Here is a 21,515-nt window from a genome sequence, read left to right as displayed (position 1 = left end):
TAGAGTACCTATATATGGAGCGGAGTGCAGTCTGCCATTGGTGAAGGGTGAACTGGAGGTTTAAGTCTTTCTCCCATTTTAACATATTGACAGTTTTTTGAATTGGCATGTGAGGTATGTGAGGAGGAGAGGGGATCTTTTGCAAGGAGAAGGAGGATCCTGGATAGAGTGAGTGCTGTGTCGGGTGGAAGCTTAAACTCACACATCAGATCCTCCCTCTTCTTGATACCTTTTGGAGTTACAAGTTGTGAGACTTGTGTAAGGCCTAAGTTCTCTAATTTAGTGGTGTTTAGATTACGGTAATCAGTCTTAAGAGTAGACAATGGGAAGGTATGGATTTTGAGGGGATTCAACCAGGGTTCCTTCTTAGTTACAGTTCTCCAAGCTTGTAGAGAAACTTTAACAGTAATTGGAAGTTTTGCTAGGTTCCAAGGGATCCAAAGATTCCTCATAAGCATGGTTTGAAGGTTGCAGGTTGGGACTAGTTGTTCCTCAAGCTCTGAACATAAAGGAGAGTTCCCATGCGAAGACCAGTGTTGGTCCAATCTAGTGGCCCAGTAGTATGCAGTGAGGTCGGGTAATCTTGCACCTCCTAAATGTTTGTGGTTAGCAAGAATATTATAGGCTACCCTGGCTTTTCTTCCCAACCAAAGGAATTTCCTTAAAATGTTAGATAGAGCATTCAATTGGAGTTTTGTAACGGGACGGGGAGGGCTCGGAATAGATATAGGATCTGTGGTAGCACATTCATTTTGATCGCTGAGATCCTGGCTCCCCATGATAAGTCCAAGGAGGCTATCCTGTCTAAATCCGTTGTTATTTTTTGCTTAAGGGGGCTTAAGTTATATCGAGTGAGATCTGAAGCTTTAGGGGTAACAAGGATCCCTAGGTATGAGATCTTGTCAGTAGTCCAAGGGAAGGGGCAAACTTTTGTTAGATTATTTTTGGTTTCCGAGGCTACTCCTATATCAAGTATTACTGATTTTGAATTATTAATTTTATAGAAGGATATATCACTAAATTTAGTCAAAATGCGGTGGGCGGCAGGGAGAGAGATTTTAGGCTTTGTCAACATTAGAATAATATCGTCTGTGAACAGGTTGATCTTATGCTCATTTTTCCCGAGATTGAAACCATGGACCTGGCGTTCAGATCGAAGGGCTTCGGCAAGAGGTTCTATGACTGAGTTGAAAACAGTGGGGGACAGAGGGCAACCCTGTCTGGTGCCATTTGTTATATTAAAGGATTTAGACAGTGTTCCTGACATAAAGACTTTGGCAGTGGGTTGAGAATAAAGTGCCAAAATGGCGGAAAGTATATTACCTCTAAATCCGAATTTGGCTCAAGTTGCGGTCATGTATTTCCAATTTACTCTGTCAAACGCCTTCTCTGCGTCCAGGGCAAGGAGGAGAGAAGACGTTTAACTTTTTCCGCCAAGTGTAGTACATCAACAATTCGCCTAGTGGCATCTGAGGTTTGTCGGCCTGAGATAAAACCCGTTTGGTCTTTTCTTATCAGGGAAGGAAAGATCTCTTGGAGGCGTCCAGCCAGCAATTTTGCGAAGATTTTTAGGTCAGTATTTAACAAAGATATAGGATGGTAGTTGCCTGGAAGAGATGGATCCTTCCTCGGTTTCGGAATAGTGACAATGTATGCACCCAGCATCTCTATAGGAAAATGAGTCTCTTCAATAGCTTTAGTGTAGGTTTTTGCAAGATAAGGCAACAGAATTTGACTATACAATTTATAATACTCACTTGGGAAGCGGTCCGGTCCGGGGTATTTGCCGCTAGGGAGGGAAAGTATTGTTTTTCTGATTTCCTCTTGTGTGATTGGAGCGTTTAGTGTGAGTAGTTGTTCTTCCGTGAGTGATGGTAAATTCAGTTTGTCTAGAAATGAGGAGATGACTGAGGGCGTCGGTTTGTGTATAGTGGAGTCATTGTCTAGATTATATAGGGAATGGTAGTAAGTGGCAAATTCATTTGCAATGTCTTGGGGGTGTGTTACCGTAATATTTTTCTGAGCATTAGTCATGTGGGAAATTCTCATTTTATTCTGTTTAGCTTTGATCCTATTGGCTAGGGTTTTGCCCGGTCTGTTGGCGTGTGCGTAATAAGTCACTTTCATCTTGCGGAGTTGTTTGTCATGTTGTTCAAGTAGAAGTGATCTCAAGTCATGTCTAAGGTTGTATAGGGTATTACCTAGTGAAGGATCAGGTACTAATTCATGTTTTTGTTCTAGAGTATGGATTTGGGATATTATGTTAGAGAGTTTTGGGTTATATATTTTCTTTAGTCTCGAATTCTGTTGTATGCATATACTTCTTATGTATGCCTTATGGGCACCCCAAAAGCTCCATGGATTGGAGCCCGAATGGGAGTTGAGGTGGAAAAATTCCTGCAGATGCTGGGATATACACTGGCCAACCGTTTTCATCTGGAGGTTTCAAAAATTACCTCTCCATATCTGATTGGCACTCCTAGGGATCCCCTCATCCACGGTCACCTCTATCGCTGCATGGTCGGACCATGTGATATTTTTTATGACCGTGGACAAGGTTCTTCCCAGGAGATGCCAATCTACCAAGAAGAGATCAATCCTAGAATAGGAGCGATGTCTAGCAGAATAAAAAGTAAAGTCCTTTTCTGAGGCATGTAAACATCTCCAAGCATCGAAAAGTTGTTCCTTATGAAGTTTAGTAGGGAAGTTCTACGACCCGGTGGAGAAGAAGATATATCCATTTCTGGGTTTACAGTAAGGTTGAAATCCCCACAAATGATAAGGTTCAATTTTACTTGATCTTGGAGATGATTTTGTAAAGTCTGCGCAGAAATCTTAGCTGGTGTGTGTTTGGTGCATATAGTGACACTAAGGTCAAGGGTAAGTTGTAGAAGTCGCCTGAGACTATTAAGTAGCGGCCTTCCGGGTCAGAAATCGGTCTCTAATTTGTAAAGCAATGGTATTTTTTATGGCCAGCAAAATCCCTTTCTTCTTTGCCGGAGAGGTTGCCAAAAATATATTGGGGAAGTCTTTATGTGAGCATTTAGGGTGGTTTGAAGTCTGAAAATGGGTCTCTTGTACTGAGAGAATGTCAGCATTCAAGGTTTTCATCTCTTTCCAGAGTGCAAATCGTTTAGCCGGATGGTTCAGCCCGTTGGCATTGATTGAAAGGCATTTAAAAGGCATTATATTACTTGGTAAGTGGTCTGCTAATGCAATGTGACGTTAATGTGGGTAATGTCCGAAGTGATGGGATGTGTATATTCATGAGGAAGAAGGAGAATAGAACTTCCGGTGTGTACATATCAAACATTGGAAGGAAAAAGCGAGTTTGAGAAGGGGAAAGGGGTAGCAACAGGTAAAAAAAGGACCATTGGAAGGGTCCATGTATAACTGAACCAGTTAGTAACAGATAGGGATAAGGGGCCATAAGGATTAGGTTGATCCATTGGCCTGGGGACCGTGATGGTGTTGATGTGGAGTAAGGTAACCATCATTTGCAGCTTTTCTTTGTTTACCGGATCTTTTCCTTGAGACAACTTGCCGTTTGCCCGTAATGGGAGCAGGGCCTGCACCTCCGTGGGGGGACCCCTCGGATGGGAGAAGAATGCCCCATCTCTGGAGCAGAGCTATGCCCTCTTCTAGTGCAGTAATTATGGAAGTGTTTCCGTTATAAGTAATGGACAGGGATGCCGGGTATTTCCACTTGTGTGGAATATTATGGTTCCTCAGTGCCTTGGTTATTGTCGCCAAATTTCTCCTTTTTTGCAGGGTGTGTCTTGATAAATCTGGCAGTATTTGGAGGCCTGCCAATTCTGGCAAATCTAAGGTTTGGCGAAAGGCTGACATTATCTTTTCCTTTGCCTGGAAAAAATTAATCCTTAGCAGGACATCTCTGGGTATCTCTGCGGCTAAAAACGCCGGTTTCGGAAGTCGGTGTATTCTATTGATTGATAGATCCACTGCGGACAATGATGGGGCCAGGGTAGAGAATAGGCGAGTTGCGTATTGCATTAAATTGGGTGATTGCACTGACTCTAGGACTCCCCTCAGTTTGATGTTGTTACGCCTAGATCTGTCCTCTAGGTCAGCTACCTTGTCCTTTAGCCATGCAATGTCATCTGAGTGGTGGTTGTGAGCATCCACCATAGTATTAAAGGACAGAGCATGGTTTCCTAGAGATTCCTCTACTGTATGGATCCTGTTTCCCATGGCATTCATCTCCTGTTTAATTTGTTGCATGCAGGTCATCATATCTGAATGCATTGACGCTTTGAGCAAGTAAAGCATGTTTTTAAGTGTGGTGTCTGAAACAGGCTGACCTCCTGTAGGGAAGGCTTCCAAAGGGTCTTGCATATGTGAAGAGTGGCCTAAAGTGGGGCCTGAGTGCTGCATTAAGTCACTGTCTGCATCTTGCCATTGCTTAGCAGGTGTGTTTATGCGCTGCTTAGTTTTGGCAGGGCTTTTAGATGAAGGGGACACAGGTGAAGCTGATCCAGAGGATCCTTTACTATCCGGGTTGCCTACCTTGTAGGGTGGAGCCGGACTGCCTTGCTGTGTGGAGCCTCTTGCAGCCTTTTGAGATGCGGTTGATGCAGTTGATGGTATGTGCGGCGGATGTCACGGTCCCTCACGGCAGTGCGGAGCTGCAGAGTCAGGCAGCCATCTACAGCGTCGGTCGCCACGCCCCCCCCAGAGCTTATACATCTTGACCCCGTATCTGGCACGCTTGCTGGGGATAAACTGCTTGAAAGCAAGGCGGCCAGAAAACTTAATCAGGGACTCATCAATGCAGACAATTTGTTGGGGAATAAACCAGGCTGCATACCGCTGATTGAAATGGTTTACCAGGGGCCGAATTTTGTGGAGCTGGTCATATCCATGGTTACCCCGAAGACGACAGAGTTCATTGTCACTGAAGTGCATGAACCGCAGGATTTGCTCGTATCTCGTCCTGGCCATGGAAGCAGAGAACATGCGCATATGGTGAATTGGGTCAATGGACCAATATGACCGCAACTTAATCCTTTTAGTTATGCCCATGTTGAGGGATAGGCCCAGAAAGGTCTTAAACACGGAAACCATTAGAGGTTTCCAGCCAAATTGTCTGTCAAGGGTCAAATTTGGGTTTGCCGCAATATATTGTCCAGCATATAAATTGCTTTGGTCCACAATAGATCTGTAAAGATCTTCCGTGAAAAACAGCTTGTAAAAATCAAGGGAAGTAAAATTGTCTGGTTCCACCTGAATTCCGGGTTGGGCAGTGAATAGGGGAAGTACGGGCACTGCAGAATCTGTGGGCTGCCAATCAGGGAGGGCACTATGGGCTATACGGGCCTGTCTTTGAATTCTCGGTGGCTGCGGGCCACTACTTGTGCTAGCCACCGCACCAGCTTGAACTGCACTTATGGGATTCGCCACGTCACCAAGTGATACTGCAATGCTGGTTTGCCTACGACCAGGATGTACTAGGCCGCTGGTGCTTGCCAGTTCACCAGAAGGTAGAGTGGCACTAGTACCAACACTCTGCTTCATACGAGAACCCTGCGATTGCTGCACCTCAGCAAATCCAGAACGGGGTCTGGTACGCCTGACCTTAGCAGGGACCACTCCGTTGTCAGAGCTATCTGTCAGGGAGCCACTGCTGTCTACAGGTTTGTATACGGACCCTGATTCTGCCAGTGAGACTTCCCCATCGCTCTCATCTGATATGGTCAGTATCCTGTAGGCCTCTTCACTAGTGTACCTCCGTTTGGACATTTTGGCCAATACATTTATAGGTACCTAGTGCAACTCACAGGTAAAAAAGCACCTGGTTGTCGAGGACTATTTGAATCGCTACGAAAAAAAAAAACTGCTAATGCTAGCAGAGATCAGGCCTGACTCTGCTAACGCTGCGGTTTTTTGTGTTGTGTTTTTGGAAGTGGTAGTAATCTATTGATTACTGCACTTGCCTGGGTGGGGTGGGGTTAGCTGGGCGAAGGGCCTAAACGCAGGTGCAGGCAGGTGTCGTGACCAATCCTGCTAACGCTGCGTTTTGGGAACCCTAAACTATTGGGGATGCTAGTATAGTTCTGATCAGATCAAAGATAATGTTCCCTTCAGACACTATACTAGCAATGGAGGTGTTCAGTGTGTGTATGTGTGTGTCACTGGCAATCAAAGGGTTAAATTATATTTCTAAATATGCAGCGGGGATCTGCACTGTCCTAGATAGACGCTAACTAGCGTTAACGCTAACTAATGTCACCTGTGACACTAATATAGTGATCAGAAAACAGATCTGTACACTATAAAAGTGACACTGTGACAGGGCAATGAAGGGGTAAACTGGGGGTAATTAGGGGTAGATCAGGGGGTTAAATCTTTATTGGGGGGGGGGGATGGGGGGTACCCTAAACCTATTTGAGACAGGAACTAGCAGTCGCTAATGGTAAATGAAGTCACAAGGCACACTATTACAGAAATCAGCAAAACCGCTATATACTGTATATAGTGTGCACTGTGACAGGGGGCGAATGGGTTAACTGGGGGGTGATCAGGGGGTTAAATGTGCCTATCTAGTGTGGTGTAATGTAGTGCTTGGTGTACTTACAGTTAGCTGCTCTCTCCTCTCAAGCTGGAACCGAAAAGGGCTCCACGAATGAAGAGAGCAGCTTTTCCTGTGTCTGTGTAGACCTACGTCGATTCGCGCAGGAGAGCTGCCCTGCCGCAGTAAAAAGGCGGCGAGTGGTCGGCAACAGGTTAAAGTTCAATTACAAATTAAAGTTGGCCTGGTCATGAAGGGGATTAAACCTTCCAGAACTTAACATTAAGCAGTCAACTCGTTCACTCAAACATCACTTCAAATATTTAAAATGTATTTGTTTTTTTTTACATCTACTTACTCTGTTGGCATATGCATAGCCTTTCGGTACCAGGTGTTCCTTTATGAAAGTTGATTTTCCAGCTAAAAATAGAAAATGCATTGGTTAGGGGCTAATATAAATATCTTTTCACACTTTTTAAATATTAGGAATATAAGAAAAAATATGAAAATAGCAAAGTACTGATAATCAAATCATATATAATACATATGAAAAGTTCAATTGCAGTGTACCTATACCCCACAATCACCTGTAGCAACTACAGCCCCTTTTCGCTGCTTCTTTACACCTATAATATAATTTACCCAACATAAAAAGTACCATTTACAAATACTTATATACATTTTCATGCACTGTAGACATGCACACTAAAAAATAAATTAACCACTTTCAGACCGGAGGATTTTCCCCTTAACCGGTTGCCGACCGCTGCAAGTACATATACTGCGACGGTCAGCCCCGGCCAGGCAAAGTGACGTACCGGCATGTCACTAGCCTGGGAGCCAATAACGGGCGAGCGCTCCCGCCCCAGCTCGTTCATGGTCACCCGTCACTCGCGATCGTCCGCTGTGAAGGGAGAAAGGCAGGCAGCTAATGTAAACAAAGCCGCCTGTCATTCTCCCCTGTGTAAAAGCACTGATCTAACGGTCCTGCTATGTAGGACCGTTGATGTGTGCTGTTACACACACAGCCACATCCCTGCACAGTTAGAAGCACGCCCCTAGGGACACACTTAACCTCTCCCTCTCCAATAAAGTTAGCCCCTTCCCTGCCAGTGTGATTTTTACAGTAACAGTGCATATGTATAGCACTGATTACTGTAGTAATGTCACTGGTACCCCCAAAAGTGTCAAAAATGTCAGTCAAGGGTCCGATCTGTCCGCCGCAATGTTGCAGTCCCGCAAAAAAAAATAATCGCAGATCGCCGCCATTAGTAAACGCAATAACTTTTGCGCAAACCAATCAAAATACGCTTATTGCGATTTTTTTTTACCAAACATAGGTAGCAGAAAACAAACTGGCCAAAAATGTAAAAAAATTTTGATTTTTACATTTTTTTGGGGGAATTTCATATAAAAAATGTGAAAAATTTTATTTTTGCAAAATTGTCGCTCTTTTTTTGTTTATAGCGCATGATCAAAAAATGCCACAGGTAATCAAATATCACCAAAAGAAAGCTCTATTTGTGGGAAAAAAAGGACGTCAAATTAGTTTGGGTACAGCGTCGCACAACCGCGCAATTGTCCATTAAAGTCACGCAGTGCCGAATCGCAAAATACCCCCTGGTCAGAAAGGGGGTAAAATCTTCCGGGGCTTAAGTGGTTAATGACCAGGCCCTATTTTGCGATTCAGCATTATTTTGCGATTCAGCGAGTTAATTTAATGGACAATTGCGTGGTTGTGCGACGCTGTACCTAAATAAAATTGACGTCCTTTTTTTCCCACAAATAGAGCTTTGTTTTGGTGGTATTTGATCACCTGTGCGATTTTTATTTTTTGCACTATAAAAACAAAAAAAGAGCGACAATTTTGCAAAAAAAAAAAAAAAAACAATATTTTTCACATTCTGCTATAGAACATTCCCCCCCCCCCCCAAAAAAAATTTTTAAAATCAAAATGTTTTAACATTTTAGGCCAATTTGTTTTCTGCTACATATTTTTTGTAAAAAAAAAAAAAAAAAAATCGCAATAGGTGTATTTTGAATGGTTTGCGCAAAAGTTATTGCGTCTACTATGGGGAAAGATTTATGTCATTTTTAATGTTTTTTTTTTTTTACTAGTAATGATGGCGATCTGCGATTTTTTGTGGGACTGTGACATTGCGGCGGACAGTTCAGACCCCTGACTGACATTTTTTACACTTTTGGGGGGTACCAGTGACATTACTACAGTGCTAAAAATATGCACTGTTACTGTAATGACACTGGCAGGGAAGGGGTTAATACCATTGGTGATCAAGGGGTTAAATGTAAGCCTAAGGCCCCTTTCACACAATCCGGTCCGTCAGGCGGACTCAGTTTATCTCAGCGGGGGATCGATCCGCTTAACCCCCTGCTGAGCAGGCAGATGGCAGCTGTGTCTCTGCGCTGTGTGCGGAGACACAGCTGTCAGGTCCCACTGTTCTCTATGGGAGAATCGGATGGGAACAGACCATCTGTCCGTTCTCATCCGATCCCATACGATCTGATCCACTGGACGGATGGAAAATAGGGTTTCCATCCGTCCAGATTTGACGGATCGGATGTCAGCGGACATGTCTCCGCTGACATCCGATGCCCCATAGAGATAAATTGGGTGTCCGTTCAGATCCGCCAAAAAAAACTGACAGGCAGATCTGAATGGTCCGCCTGTGTGAAAGGGGCCTAAGGGAGTGATTCTAACTGTGGGGGGGGGTTGGGCTTGTGAGATCTTCACAGAGACATGTGATCCTATATAGCAGGATCACATAGCCTCTGTGATCATCCGAGGGAGAAGAACGGACGGCTGTGTTTACATCAGCCGTCCGTCCTTCTCTGTCAGCGGGGAGAGATCACCGGTGTCAGGCGGCAATTGGAGCCGCCTGGCACCCGCACTGGCTTCCCCGCTGACGATCGGGGGAAGGAGCGTGCCGGCGGCGGCGCGCGCTCGCCCCCTAGCTCCTCCCAGGCAGATGACGTTTATTAACGTGATTCTCCCTGGGAGAGCCACTTGTAAATGTACAGTGACTGGTCGGCAAATGGTTAACCCCTTGTGCTGTTTGTAAGCATATTCCTTTGATTCCTATAACCATTCCTATCTCAAAAGCATGCTATTGTGGAAATGTTATTATTATTTGTGTGGACATTTTTCAGGAAGTGTTTTATTTAAATCGCCAGTATGTCTCCCAGTGTCAGTTTACCGGTATTTGCAATGTGCAGTGAATATGGCTTTAACTTGCATTGAGGAAAGACCTGTAGTTGTGGAAACCTTCCTTTAAATGAAGACTGCATACCACTCAAATGACGGGCACTCTGAGCAGCTAGCGAACGCCGGTCGGAATCTAGGGCCATGCGATGCGAAGTCCACAGCGCAAATGTATATCAGCCAGCCGGAGCCCCGGTATTCACTGGCAGAGGTGCGTTTGTAAGGTGGAATTATTATCGTATTTTTAGGTATCTGCCCTTTAGCTGGAATAATAGCTAGTAGCTTTCTGTTATGCTCCATCCGCATGATTGAAATACTGCTGCTATTTCCTTTGCAGATATATTCTCATTTACAGGAACAGTAGCATAATCACTATCAAATATGTTTTTTATGAACTATATTATATAGGATTCACTCTAACAGGTTATGACGGGAGTGCATGTGTATGTATTGGCGCGGACGCGTTCATGAGAATACATGCTAGTTCCATTGTATGGTGTTTGGCTGCCATTACACGTGGGTCCCATTGTTCGCAATAGCGCATGGTTTTTCTTGCACCCAATGGCTGGAAACTCATACACACACCTCAGCTTGTCCATTAGCATACACTCCCCTTTTCTATTGAACTTTTGAATGTATACATGTATGTGATTGGTTGTGTGTGTTCACACCACCTCCCATTGTAAACCATTGTTTTCGGACTATAAACAAACAAGAACCCTGTGTTGGAGCAGGACTGATTCAGCTGACATCGACCGTGACACAGGCTTGGCCTATTACTCTCTTTGTTTCTGAGTGCGCTAGGATTTCTTTATACAAAAGAGCTGTACATTGTACTTTTCAGTACAAGGGATTAATAGTGCTTGGCGCGTATTAATATCCGCAAGTGCGCTTTTAAGAGCAGCGATGTTCTCCATGCACCGAGCAAATTTATATGCTCCAAACCACATTAATTTTCACCACAGTTGATGTCAGGCAGTTCTAACCGAAGGTTTCTGACTTCACAGCGGTAAAAAAAAGTTGGGTCTTGTGCAACAAAGGCCGGCAGTACCCAGCTCAGCAAAAGGACCTTCGTTTTGCTGCTTCCGCTCTTTTGTATAACAAAGGGGTATTTTGTATTAATATTTGTGGCTGGGGATAGGTCTATTAATAGGGGGAGAAACCTAAACGGCAGTCCTCCTATAATTTCCCAGTTAATACAACCTAAAGGGGTTTTATATGGAGTTGTGATATGTGTGTTAACTTTTCCCTTTCAGTATCTCTATTTTAGTAATAGTTTCAGTGTATAGTGATGTTCAATAGGATAGCAATAGATTATCAGTCAGTGTTGTTTTTGGCGGCGGATACCGCGTCTTGGTATAGCAATCGGTTTGTGTATGTGCTGAAATTGGGGTTTTTGGCGGTAACTCGTTTATTAGTGAAACTGGTAGTTGTTTTAGATGCTGAAATTTGAGTTGAGCATAGACATCCCGGTTTTGTACCGAGTTTCTGTTTTAAGTGGTGGATTGCGCCTCGCAACTGAAAATCAGTATTCTGTGAGGATAGTTATTGTCTACACTGAATTTTGAATCTGGTTGATCATAAATCCTGTTTTTCCTGTTTTTAGTATCATCTGTTTGTTCTTACACCAAGATTCACATGTTTGCTCTACCATTTGTTTTTACTTATTTCTATTGTGGCTGGTGGTTATCAGTGCCACCATTTTGTTACAAACATGTGTTTGGTCGCCATCTTGTCTTGGTTGTAACACCATTTCCTTTGTAAAATATAATGAAGGTGCCAAACCCCTAAATTTTAAAAAACCAACATATATTGCTGCCCCTTTAAATGTGAATGAACAAGTGCACAAATGAAATATTTAATAGTGAAAGAAGCCACTGTATAAATTTGTGTATGTGCTGGGATTCACCACCAATACTGTTCAAAAATGATACAATGTATCTATATATGAGTATGTGCAACAATGTGCCAAAAAGACAACCTACACATACCTATATGTGATGGTTTGCTGTGTACTCAATCAAAGCTGAGTGTCATTAGCAATCTGTGAAACGTGAATAGTAAACATATAAACATATATATCCAGCAATAAATTATAAATAAAGTCATTTAGTTACTAAAGTCCAAATAGAGTGAATACAATTCATATGCATACTAAAACTTTTCGCAATAGATATAATAAAGTGCTATGTGCATACAAGATCAGTCCAATTCAGAAAACATTACATTTTTTTTGTCATGTTTTCTGAATTGGACTGATCTTGTATGCACATAACACTTTTTTGTATCTTTTAGGAATAGTTTTAGTATGCACATTAACTGTATTCACTCTATTTTGACTTTATTAACTAAATTATTATTATTTATAATTTATTGCTGGATATATTCATAGATTTACTATTCATGTTTCACAGATTGCTAATGACACTCAGCAAACCATTTCATATAGGTATGTGTAGGTTGCCTTTTTGGCACATTGCTGCACATATCCATATATAGATACATTGTATCATTTTTAAACAGTATTGGTGGTGAATCCCAGCACATACACAAATTTATACAGCGCCTTCTTTAACTATTAACCATTTCCTTTGTGTGGCAGCCATTTTGGGTTCTACATCCCCATTTTGTTTGGTGGTGTTGAAACCCACGTGGCTAAGCCGCCATTTTGAGTTTTATCACACCACCATTTTTGTTCCCCTTTTTTGTTTTTGCATTTCTAGCCATTTTTCCACTTTTGTTTAAAGGGACAACTGGTTATAGAACTATTACGTGATTTTTGAACTGAATTTCAGTTTTAAGTGGGGTTTCTTCATTTTAATTAAAATCCAGCATTTAGGGATGTTTTACAGGATTATTTAAATGTAGCATTTATATTCAACCCATCTGTTTTTTCTTTGTGTTTTATTTCTGTTTTCAGGGGGAACTATTTTGTTTTATAACTGTTCTCAGTTTTTGTAAGCATTTGTGTTTAAGCCGTTTTTGTAGGTTTTTGTCCCATTTTTGTTGTGTAAACCATAGTTTTTCAATGATAGACTACAGTGTGGAGTGCAACTGATCCATTCCTTTATTGGATTCAGTTTTTGGTTAGAAGCTAGTTTGTTTTGTGTGGAGTTTCATTTTTTTTCCCACAGAGATAGTGTTTTCTGTACTGCAGGTTGGGTTTTAGGTAGAGAGGTTATCCTTTCCTGTGTGCAATCAATAACTGGCATCTCTCTGACAGCTGTGTCTCCGCACACAGCGCAGAGACACAGCTGCCATCTGCCTGCTCAGCAGGGGGTTAAGCGGATCGATCCCCCGCTGAGATAAACGGAGTCCGCCTGACGGACCAGATTGTGTGAAAGGGGCCTTAGGCTTACATTTAACCCCTTGATCACCAATAGTATTAACCCCTTCCCTGACAGTGTCATTATTACTGTGTAATATCAAGGAATAGACTGAAGCCAAGGTTTGTATAGTGAGGACTTTCATTGTGCTTTCGGGGTTGTTTGGCTGCACGGGTTAGGTCAAAATGAACGTGTGTACTTTGGGCCGTCTACGTGAAATGGGTGAAAGCGACATGCTTGTTTCAGCCTTCGTGTGAGGAGTAGATACTGAAACCCGCCCCACATTAATCCGTTTAAATCTGTGGGGAGCGAGTGGGGGTTGCTGAGCTGTATGAAGCCACTGGGTTGAGGTTGATAGCAGACTGGCAGGGAAGCTGTGCAAACTAATCAGAGTCCGGAAGCAAGTCAACACTGTCAAAGGAGGCGCCTGGCAGTGTTGTTCCTAAACTAGGTGCGAAAGGGCGATTCGAATCATCATGGGCCATTGGCCGTCCATGCGGGGGGGGGGGGTGAAGGCCCCCCAGGAGGCCAAACAGCTTTGCGGCACATGAGGTCTGGGTTTGGAGTTCGGGCCATGAGTCCTCTTAGAGTGACACAAATGGTCCCAGGGAACAGCTTGATGCATTCCCTTTGAAAGGTACTTTTGATGTCTGGAGATGGGGGAAGTTCATTATTGAATTTAGGACTAGACTCCAGGCAACAAAGATTTCAGACGTAGCACAATTGTGGCTTCAGAGATCTATTTTGGTCAATCGGCAAGGCATACATAAGGCGGCTTCAGTCCGGAAGAACCGCATTATGTATACTTGGCCTGATGGGATAGTCCATCGATACGGTAAGGGAAGTGGAGGAAGCTCTTTCAGGGCTAACTTTAATGAGAAGAGCCAGATCCGCTGACACTGAACCTGTCACTGTCTCTCCTCATTCACGGCCTGTCATTGACTCTACTATCTCTGCATCTTCATCTCTGTTTTCTTCAGCTCACAGTCCAGACCTTGATACAGTTAACACCCTTTTACCTCACACTGTCTCTATCTCTCAAAAGCCTGTCATAACACCTGAACCCTCTCATTCCAACTCTGTGGCAAACTATGAAGGAACAGGTTTGCTATGGATGTGGAAAGCCAGGGCACATCAGGCGTAATAGTCGGACCAACCTGGCTGGTCCGCTGGGTAAGTGGCAATTACGGAGAATCCAAACGTAGGTATGGTCAGCAATGACTATGACTCATCATAGGGCGTTGGTAAACTGGTGTCAGCCCACATCAATTGATTCGTCGAGGAATTAAAATATCCCTCCCTTGCCTCATTGACACCGGTGCAGCCAAAACTGTTCTAAGATCTCAAGACCTTAGAGTCAAGGTTCCCATTTCAGGGGAAACAACTCTCACCGTAGGTCTCACGGACCAGACAGTGTCTTTGCGAATGACTGAACCACTCTATTGCAGGCTAGGCCAGTTCAGCAAGGAGGAGGATTTTTTTTTTTTTTTTTAGGTCATTGCATTTCTCAGGGTACCCAGCATCTAACCACTCAGAGAATACAGACATTGAAGGACCTCCAGAGACCTTGTAGCACCCGACAACTGAGAGCTATTCTTGGAGTTGTCAATAACTGCAGAGACTTGGTCCCGAACATATCCAAATTTGGACCCCTTTACGCATTAACCTCACAAACACCGTTCCAATTGGCTGATGACAACTGGGCAATCCTACAGGATCTGACCCAGGAACTCTCCAAAGCACCTGCTTTAGGTCTGCCCAGCTATGACCTCCCCTTTTTCCTTTCTTGTCATGAAAGCAAGGGCCATGCAACCAGAGTATTGACCCAACTACACGGTCCCAGGTACTGACCCATCATGTACCAATCAACTGCTTTAGACCCAGACACCTGAGGCTCACCGGGATGTGTACGAGCTATGGCCGCATGGGCTGTATTGTTACAGAAGGTAGGTGACATAGTTTTGGACTCCCCATTGACACACTATACTCCCCATTCGGTGCTGGAGAATTTAGATCAGATCCAAACAAGACACCTCTCTGCTGCTAGATTGACTAAGTACGATGTGGACCTCCCAACACCTACTAACCTCACTCTTAAACAATGCACCATTTTGAACCCTGCGTCTCTTAGAGAAGAGAAGGGGGTGTGGAAAATGACAATGTTCAAAACTTTACTAACAATACTAATATCTCTGTCTGATCAATTTCCAACTTTAGTAAGACACAAGGAAAAACACGATTGCCTTTCTTTGATGGATTGGGAAACAGCAGCTGTCAGTCTGGTGAAGGAGACCCCCATTCCAGACACTAAGAACCTTTTTTGTCGATGGTTCCAGGTACTACACCCCAGATGGTAAACCACACATGGGTTATGCGGTGACTAAAATTGTGGAGAAGGGTTCTTTATGTTCTCATATGTCCGCACAGGAAGCTGAGTTGTGGGAACTAGCAAGAGCCTGTGAGATCAATAAAGATCAGAGGATCAATATCTATACAGATTTGATACAAGCTTTTGGGGTGGCACATGATTATGGTCCTATACGGAAGGCAAGAGGGTTCTTGACTAGTTTGGGGAAGCCGGTGAAACATGCGGAGGTAATAGACAGACTGTTAATTGTCTTCTGCTTGCCACACGAGATAGCCATTCTTGAGGTAAAGGCTCATACTACTGAGATGACTATAGAAGTCAATGGAAATGCCTTGGCAGATAGAGCTGCTAAGGAAGGTGCTCTGAACCCTGTGGCAGGGATCCTGATGCTAGCCATCTGCTCTAACATGTCGCTAGAGGAATTTAAGAAACTGCAGTCCCAAGCGGAAATGCAAGAAGAGAGGAGATGGATGGCCTTGGGGGGCTATACATGGTCCAGACGACATCTGTGGTCTTAAATGGTGTTAACGCAGATCCCTTTTCCCAATTATGGCTCACTCAGCTCATTACCCTGGGCATTAGTCAAAGAAGGTTGTGTGTGCACAAGTGGAGGAGCATTGGATTGCCCCTGGCTTCACTACCGCAGCTGCTAAGTTTATCGCTGCCTGCTTAGTTTGCGCACGGTACAATGTAGGTAAAACGGTAACGGTACCAAGAAGGTACTCACCCAAACCAGAATATCCCTTTCAGCACATTTAGATAGACTATATCACTTTGCCAAAGAGTGGAACGTTCAAACAAGTCTTAGTCTGTGTGGATATATTTTCTGGGTGGCCAGAGGCTTGGCCTGTTCACAGTGCAAATGCCACTAACACTTCGACAAAGATCCTGTCTGAGAAAGTTTGTTGCTGGGGGCTCCATGAAACGATCGAGTCGGATCGCGGATCACAGTTCACCAGTCAGATCCTTGCAGAGTTATGTAAGGCGCTTCACATCAACCAGGGATTACATACTCCTTATTCTCAAAGTAGCGGTAAGGTTGAACGGCCGATGGAACTCCTAAAAATAAGATCTCAAAAATCATGGCTGACACTATCGCCTTATGAGGTGTTGTTTGGGAGGCAACCAAAAACTGGACTGTACTTTCCTCAGCAGCTGTAATCTTTACATTCCCAGCTGATGGGGTATGTGCAGTCCCTGCAAAGGGAGCTCCGAAGGTCCACCACAGGGTTCAGGAGTCTCTTCCGGACCCTGACACAATAACTGGTGTAGATTCCATTCAACCAGGTGATTGGGTCATTGTGAAAAACCACCAAAGGACGGAATTGGAGCCAAGCAATTCAGAGCCATACCAGGTTCAGCTGACAACGCCGACTTCTTTGAAGCTTGAGAGACACAATAACTGGGTCCATGCCAGCCACTGCAAAAACCTGCGTACAAGAATGATCATGAGGAGTATTGTTTTTATTTATTTGCTTAGCTTAGTGTATTTTAGCAAGAGTAATGATGAACAGCATCCCAACCAATTGTTTAAAATGCACCTTCAGCTGGCTAAGGCAGCAAACAGGACTAATTGCTGGGTGTGCTCCAAACCCTCACATAGCCATTACACCCTGGCAATGGCAGCAGTGCATGCTACAAACGACGTTCGTATTGGCATAAAGAAATATGGGACACTTGCGAAAACAACTAGGACATACTTGTCTATAGAATTTAATGACACATTCCTAAAGGGTAACATCAGTTACAGTTCTAATGTTAGTCCTGACTCTTGCTCCTTGCTGGCCAATCCAAATTGGGTATCAGGACAATTAGGTAGTCCACAGATGTGCTTTAACTTTAGTTTTGGCACCAGAAATAGATTTATAGGATCTACAACCTGTGGGACAAGTTTAACAGTCAATCTCACCAATGAAACTCTGGGTCTTTTTAATGACACCAACAGACCGGATTATATCTGCTGGAAGGACGATTGTGGCGTACAGACTAAGGGGGCAATCCCTTAATCTATTAGATTACTGCTTAGTGCCCGTGACCATCAGGAAAATTCTTAATGTGCGGTGTTGACATGTCCCTATTGTTTTTTGGGTGGTTCTGCGTCTTATAAGGTAGTTCCCCAAAATGCAAAAGGTTTGTTCGTTTTAGTGAAGCTCTTACCGACATCATACATTGCTATTGCGAAGGAGGGCAAGGGTGCAAGGCAGGACTCGCAGAGAACTGTTTTCTTCTCACGATCAGGCATGGGCATGGTTCCCAGCTTGGACTGGGTGGGTGATCGAGCTGATGAAATAGTTGAATAATTTCTCGTCCATTGTGGATGAGATGTTCAATAAAACCGTTTAAGCTTTAAGGGAAATTACTGAAGAGCAAAGACAAATGAAATCTTTAGTACTGCGGGAGAAAATGGCACTAGATTACCTTTTAGCTTCCTAGGAGGGTTTTTGTGAATTCATAGGGGAAGATAACCTGGATAACAGACACCAGTGATAAGGTCCAGGCCCCTATGGATAAGGTTGAAGAAAAGCTGAGTAACATGGACTTTAATGGCACATAATCTCAAATAACCCATTAGAATAAAATCAATTATTTAAGTATTCATATTAAAAATAAATATGTATAGTTCATATTTATAGATAACAAATATAAAAAAGTAGTTTTTTACAAAATGTGGACACATAAATGCATCTATACATGTGTGCAGCACTACGCATATGGATGCCAACTACCACTCAAGTATACAGAGGATATAGAGCCATAACTTCCCTTAGTAGGTTTCACTAACAAAAGTCAGTGGTGTTACAAGAAAGTAAATTCAGAAGTTGTAGGATCTGGTGGTAGGGCACTTCCAATGCTGGATGTCTGTTTTGTAGCTCAGGCTCTACATTCTTCCACACATGGAACCGGAACTATTACCCCCTGTTGCACCAGGTCCTGAACTGCCCCAGAGAGCGGCAGCAAAAGATCCAGGGACAGCCGCACATTGGAAGGGAAAAACCTTACCGGAGGGACTGATCGAAACTCGATCTTGTAACCGGACCGTATGACCTTTTGAACCCATTTGTCTACTATCCGGGATAGCCACAGGCCTGGGAACCGGCTAAGAAGTCCCCCCACCCCAGATACGTGTGAGGGCGCAACCTCAGGCCGAGGAGGTCTTGTCCGCAGGTTTGGAGAAACCGGACTTTTGTTAGCCAGACCAGGGTCGCTTGGACCTGCCCGAGGGACTCTTGAAGGGCTTCGCCTTATCGAATGACCCTGAGGAACGAAAAAACTTTGTGTGCGGAGAAGGAGGGACCCCGTCTGCGATGAGGGTCCTTCCCCTTTGTTAGCTTGTGGAAGAAAGTTACTCTTCCCCCCTGTAAGGCCCTTAATGACGTCACTCAGGGTAGCTCCAAACAGGCGATCTCCTTGAAAAGGTATATCAGTCAAGGCCTTCTTTGAAGTCTGATCCACAGACCAGCACTTCAGCCAAAGTATACGCCGAAGGACCATTGCCGAAACCGACAGTCGGCCAATATGGGAGCAGTGTCCAGCGTGGTATCGCAAACAAATTGCAGCCCCTGCATCAGCTCCTCGAAGTCAGAGGGAACCTGTTTCCCATCCAGGTCACAGCGTAGTAACTTAGCCCATTTAGTCAATGTGTGCGTGACAAGGGCGACCATAAAACACCGGTCTCAGTGCAGACCCCGCCAGGGAAGTAATTATTGCGGGCCACAGCCTCCGCCTTCCTATACTCCGGATCCTTAAAGGACGGGGAATCCTCCACTGGGATAACGGTAGCCTTATTCAGTCTTGAGACCGGAGGGTCCACCATAGGTGGCACAGTCCACTTCTTTATAAGGGCCTCCTCGAAAGGATAGCGTCTAGCAATCCACTTAGGCACCCCAGGGGAACACTTTGGGCGGCCCCATTCTTTTTTGAACATGTTGTCAAAATATGCGGGAAAGGAAAAAACTTTTGCCGCTCTGGATGGCTTGTGAGTGCCAAATGTAACCTGCGCCACAGCTGCAGCCATAGCTGCGTCCTTTATTTTCGAGGTCTCAGAAACAACTAGTGCATCCCCCAGCACCTTATCTTGCGCAGCAGCAGAGGTAGAAATGTCATCCTCACTGTCAGAGGAGACAGGGCGCGAGGTAGCGGACCTGGCAGGGACAACTCGTGTCTGTGGTGGCTGAGTCAGACTCAGAACCTGAGACATCAGATAAGGCAGGGGTAGGTGGAGATTTCTTAGCACCTCGCCCTTTAAAGACCACCTCCACCCAGGACACAAACGCTTCCAGGAGTGCCGAAATTGCATCGGTAGACAGCTGGGATCCGGAGGGCCCTTTGGCCTCCCCGAGGGGGTCAGGTAGGGACTCATGATCTGTAGGGTCCATGTTGCACCAGGGGAACATCAGCAAAAAGCTGAAAAATTTACAGAAACATTTTTTTTTTTTAACAGTCCCACTGCGGGGGGCGTGGCCGCACGGGGCATGTGAGAGGAACTGTCTCACGGAGCTCCCTCTTGTGATCCTGACAGAAGAAAGCTCAGAGTCCCACAGGTAAAGATCATCCTGGGGATATTCTGTTGTATGCCAGAAAGCTATCTGAGCTGCAGGGACTGGAGGATGTGGACAGTGTGCACTCTGCTGCTGTATATGCCTCTGATGCAGCAGAGTTTGACCAGGAGATAGAGGAGGGAATGCTGGAGGATGACCAACCTACACTTAGCCAGATTTTACAAGCAGTTCATAAATGTACAGCCTTTGTGAACTCTGTCAAGGATAGGCTGGGGGGCCTCACTGAGGAGGTTTCTCTCCTTAGACAAGATATGCAGAAGATCCGTGAGAAAAGCACTGCGGCAGAGAGTCGCATTAGCAACTTAGAAGATCAACTTCCTACTTTGCTCAGCGATTCCCATTCCACTGCTAGATTGGCACAGGCCAACAGGGGCAAGACTGACGATATAGAAAACCGTTTGAGACGCAACAACGTGCGTATAGTGGGGCTCCCGGAAGAAAGTGGAGGACAGGGACCCCCCTGATTTTGTGGAAACGTGTGAAATTTTTGGCATGGAAGCTTTCTCCCCCGTTTGCCGTGGAAAGGGATCACCCAGTACCCACTAGAGCACTGCAGGGCAACGCACCCAGGCCCGTGCTGGCCAGAATCCTTCATTACAGAGACAGAGAGAAGATCTTGCACCTGGCAAGGGAGAAAGCTGATATCAGATATAATGGCAATTGGGTGTCCTTTTATCCAGATTTTTTGGCAGAGGTGCAAAAACAACGTGCTAAATTTCAGGACGTAAAGCAGCGACTACGCCGTCTTGGCCTGATCTATGCCATGTTGTATCCGGCTCGCCTAAGAGTTACAGCGGAGGGCAGAGCACATTTCTTTGACACGGCTGTGGATTCCGTGAACTGGCTGGATATCCATGAACCCTCACTCCGCCAACGCAGATGCGAGGACCCTGGGGCATGAGGAATCCTACAATGCTACTGGGCTGTTCTTAACCCTTTGAGACACTCTGTATACTTACCCCAGCCGGGGACAACAATCTGTTGGCGAATGAAATGCTACGCTCCTCACCATGACTGCTTTCACGGATGATGACAGAAGGCTTTTGTGTTCCTTATTGGATTACAATTGTTTTTGTGCGCAGTTGCTCCTTGAGGGAAGTTTGGCTGCCGCAAGTTTGTCGAGCCACCAACCTGGGCGGGTTGGACTTTCTACTCGCAGAATGTACTGTGTTGAGGCACAGTTGTGCCTTTTCCTATTGGAACCAGTTCTTTTCTTTACTGTTCTCGCTGTTGAGAAGATAAACACACCGCAGGTCTTCAAGGATTGGTCTACATGGTCACCTCTACTGGCGGCGACGACCTGTGCTGCCTTGTTTGACTGGACTGCGCTCTGGGACTTAGCTCTCGGGGGCATGGCCCTCTACTTTTTGTTTCACCTACCATGGCTGGAGTTCCGATAGTGTCCTGGAACGTACGGGGTCTTGGCTGCCCCCTAAAGAGGACAATGGTGGCTACCCTGCTACGAAAGTATCGCCCCGCCATCATTAGCTTACATCTCATCTTTTGCAGGACT

General features: G+C 44.7%; 1 protein-coding gene across 1 annotated transcript in view; it reads right to left on the bottom strand.

Moving 5' to 3' along the window:
* Positions 1 to 21,515, bottom strand: part of PNKP (polynucleotide kinase 3'-phosphatase) — a 213,542-nt gene that overhangs the window by 20,243 nt on the left and 171,784 nt on the right. Inside the window, exon 13 of the mRNA XM_082273922.1 lies at positions 6,888 to 6,949. Coding sequence (XP_082130048.1) covers positions 6,888 to 6,949 — 62 coding nt within the window. The remainder of the gene's footprint in view (positions 1 to 6,887; positions 6,950 to 21,515) is intronic.

The sequence above is a fragment of the Pelophylax lessonae genome (assembly GCF_965119305.1).
Source record: "Pelophylax lessonae genome assembly, chromosome: 12".
NCBI classification, from domain to species: Eukaryota; Metazoa; Chordata; class Amphibia; order Anura; family Ranidae; genus Pelophylax; species Pelophylax lessonae.
The sequence above is the reverse complement of the archived record's forward strand: the minus strand, read 5'-3'. Positions and strand labels throughout refer to the sequence as shown.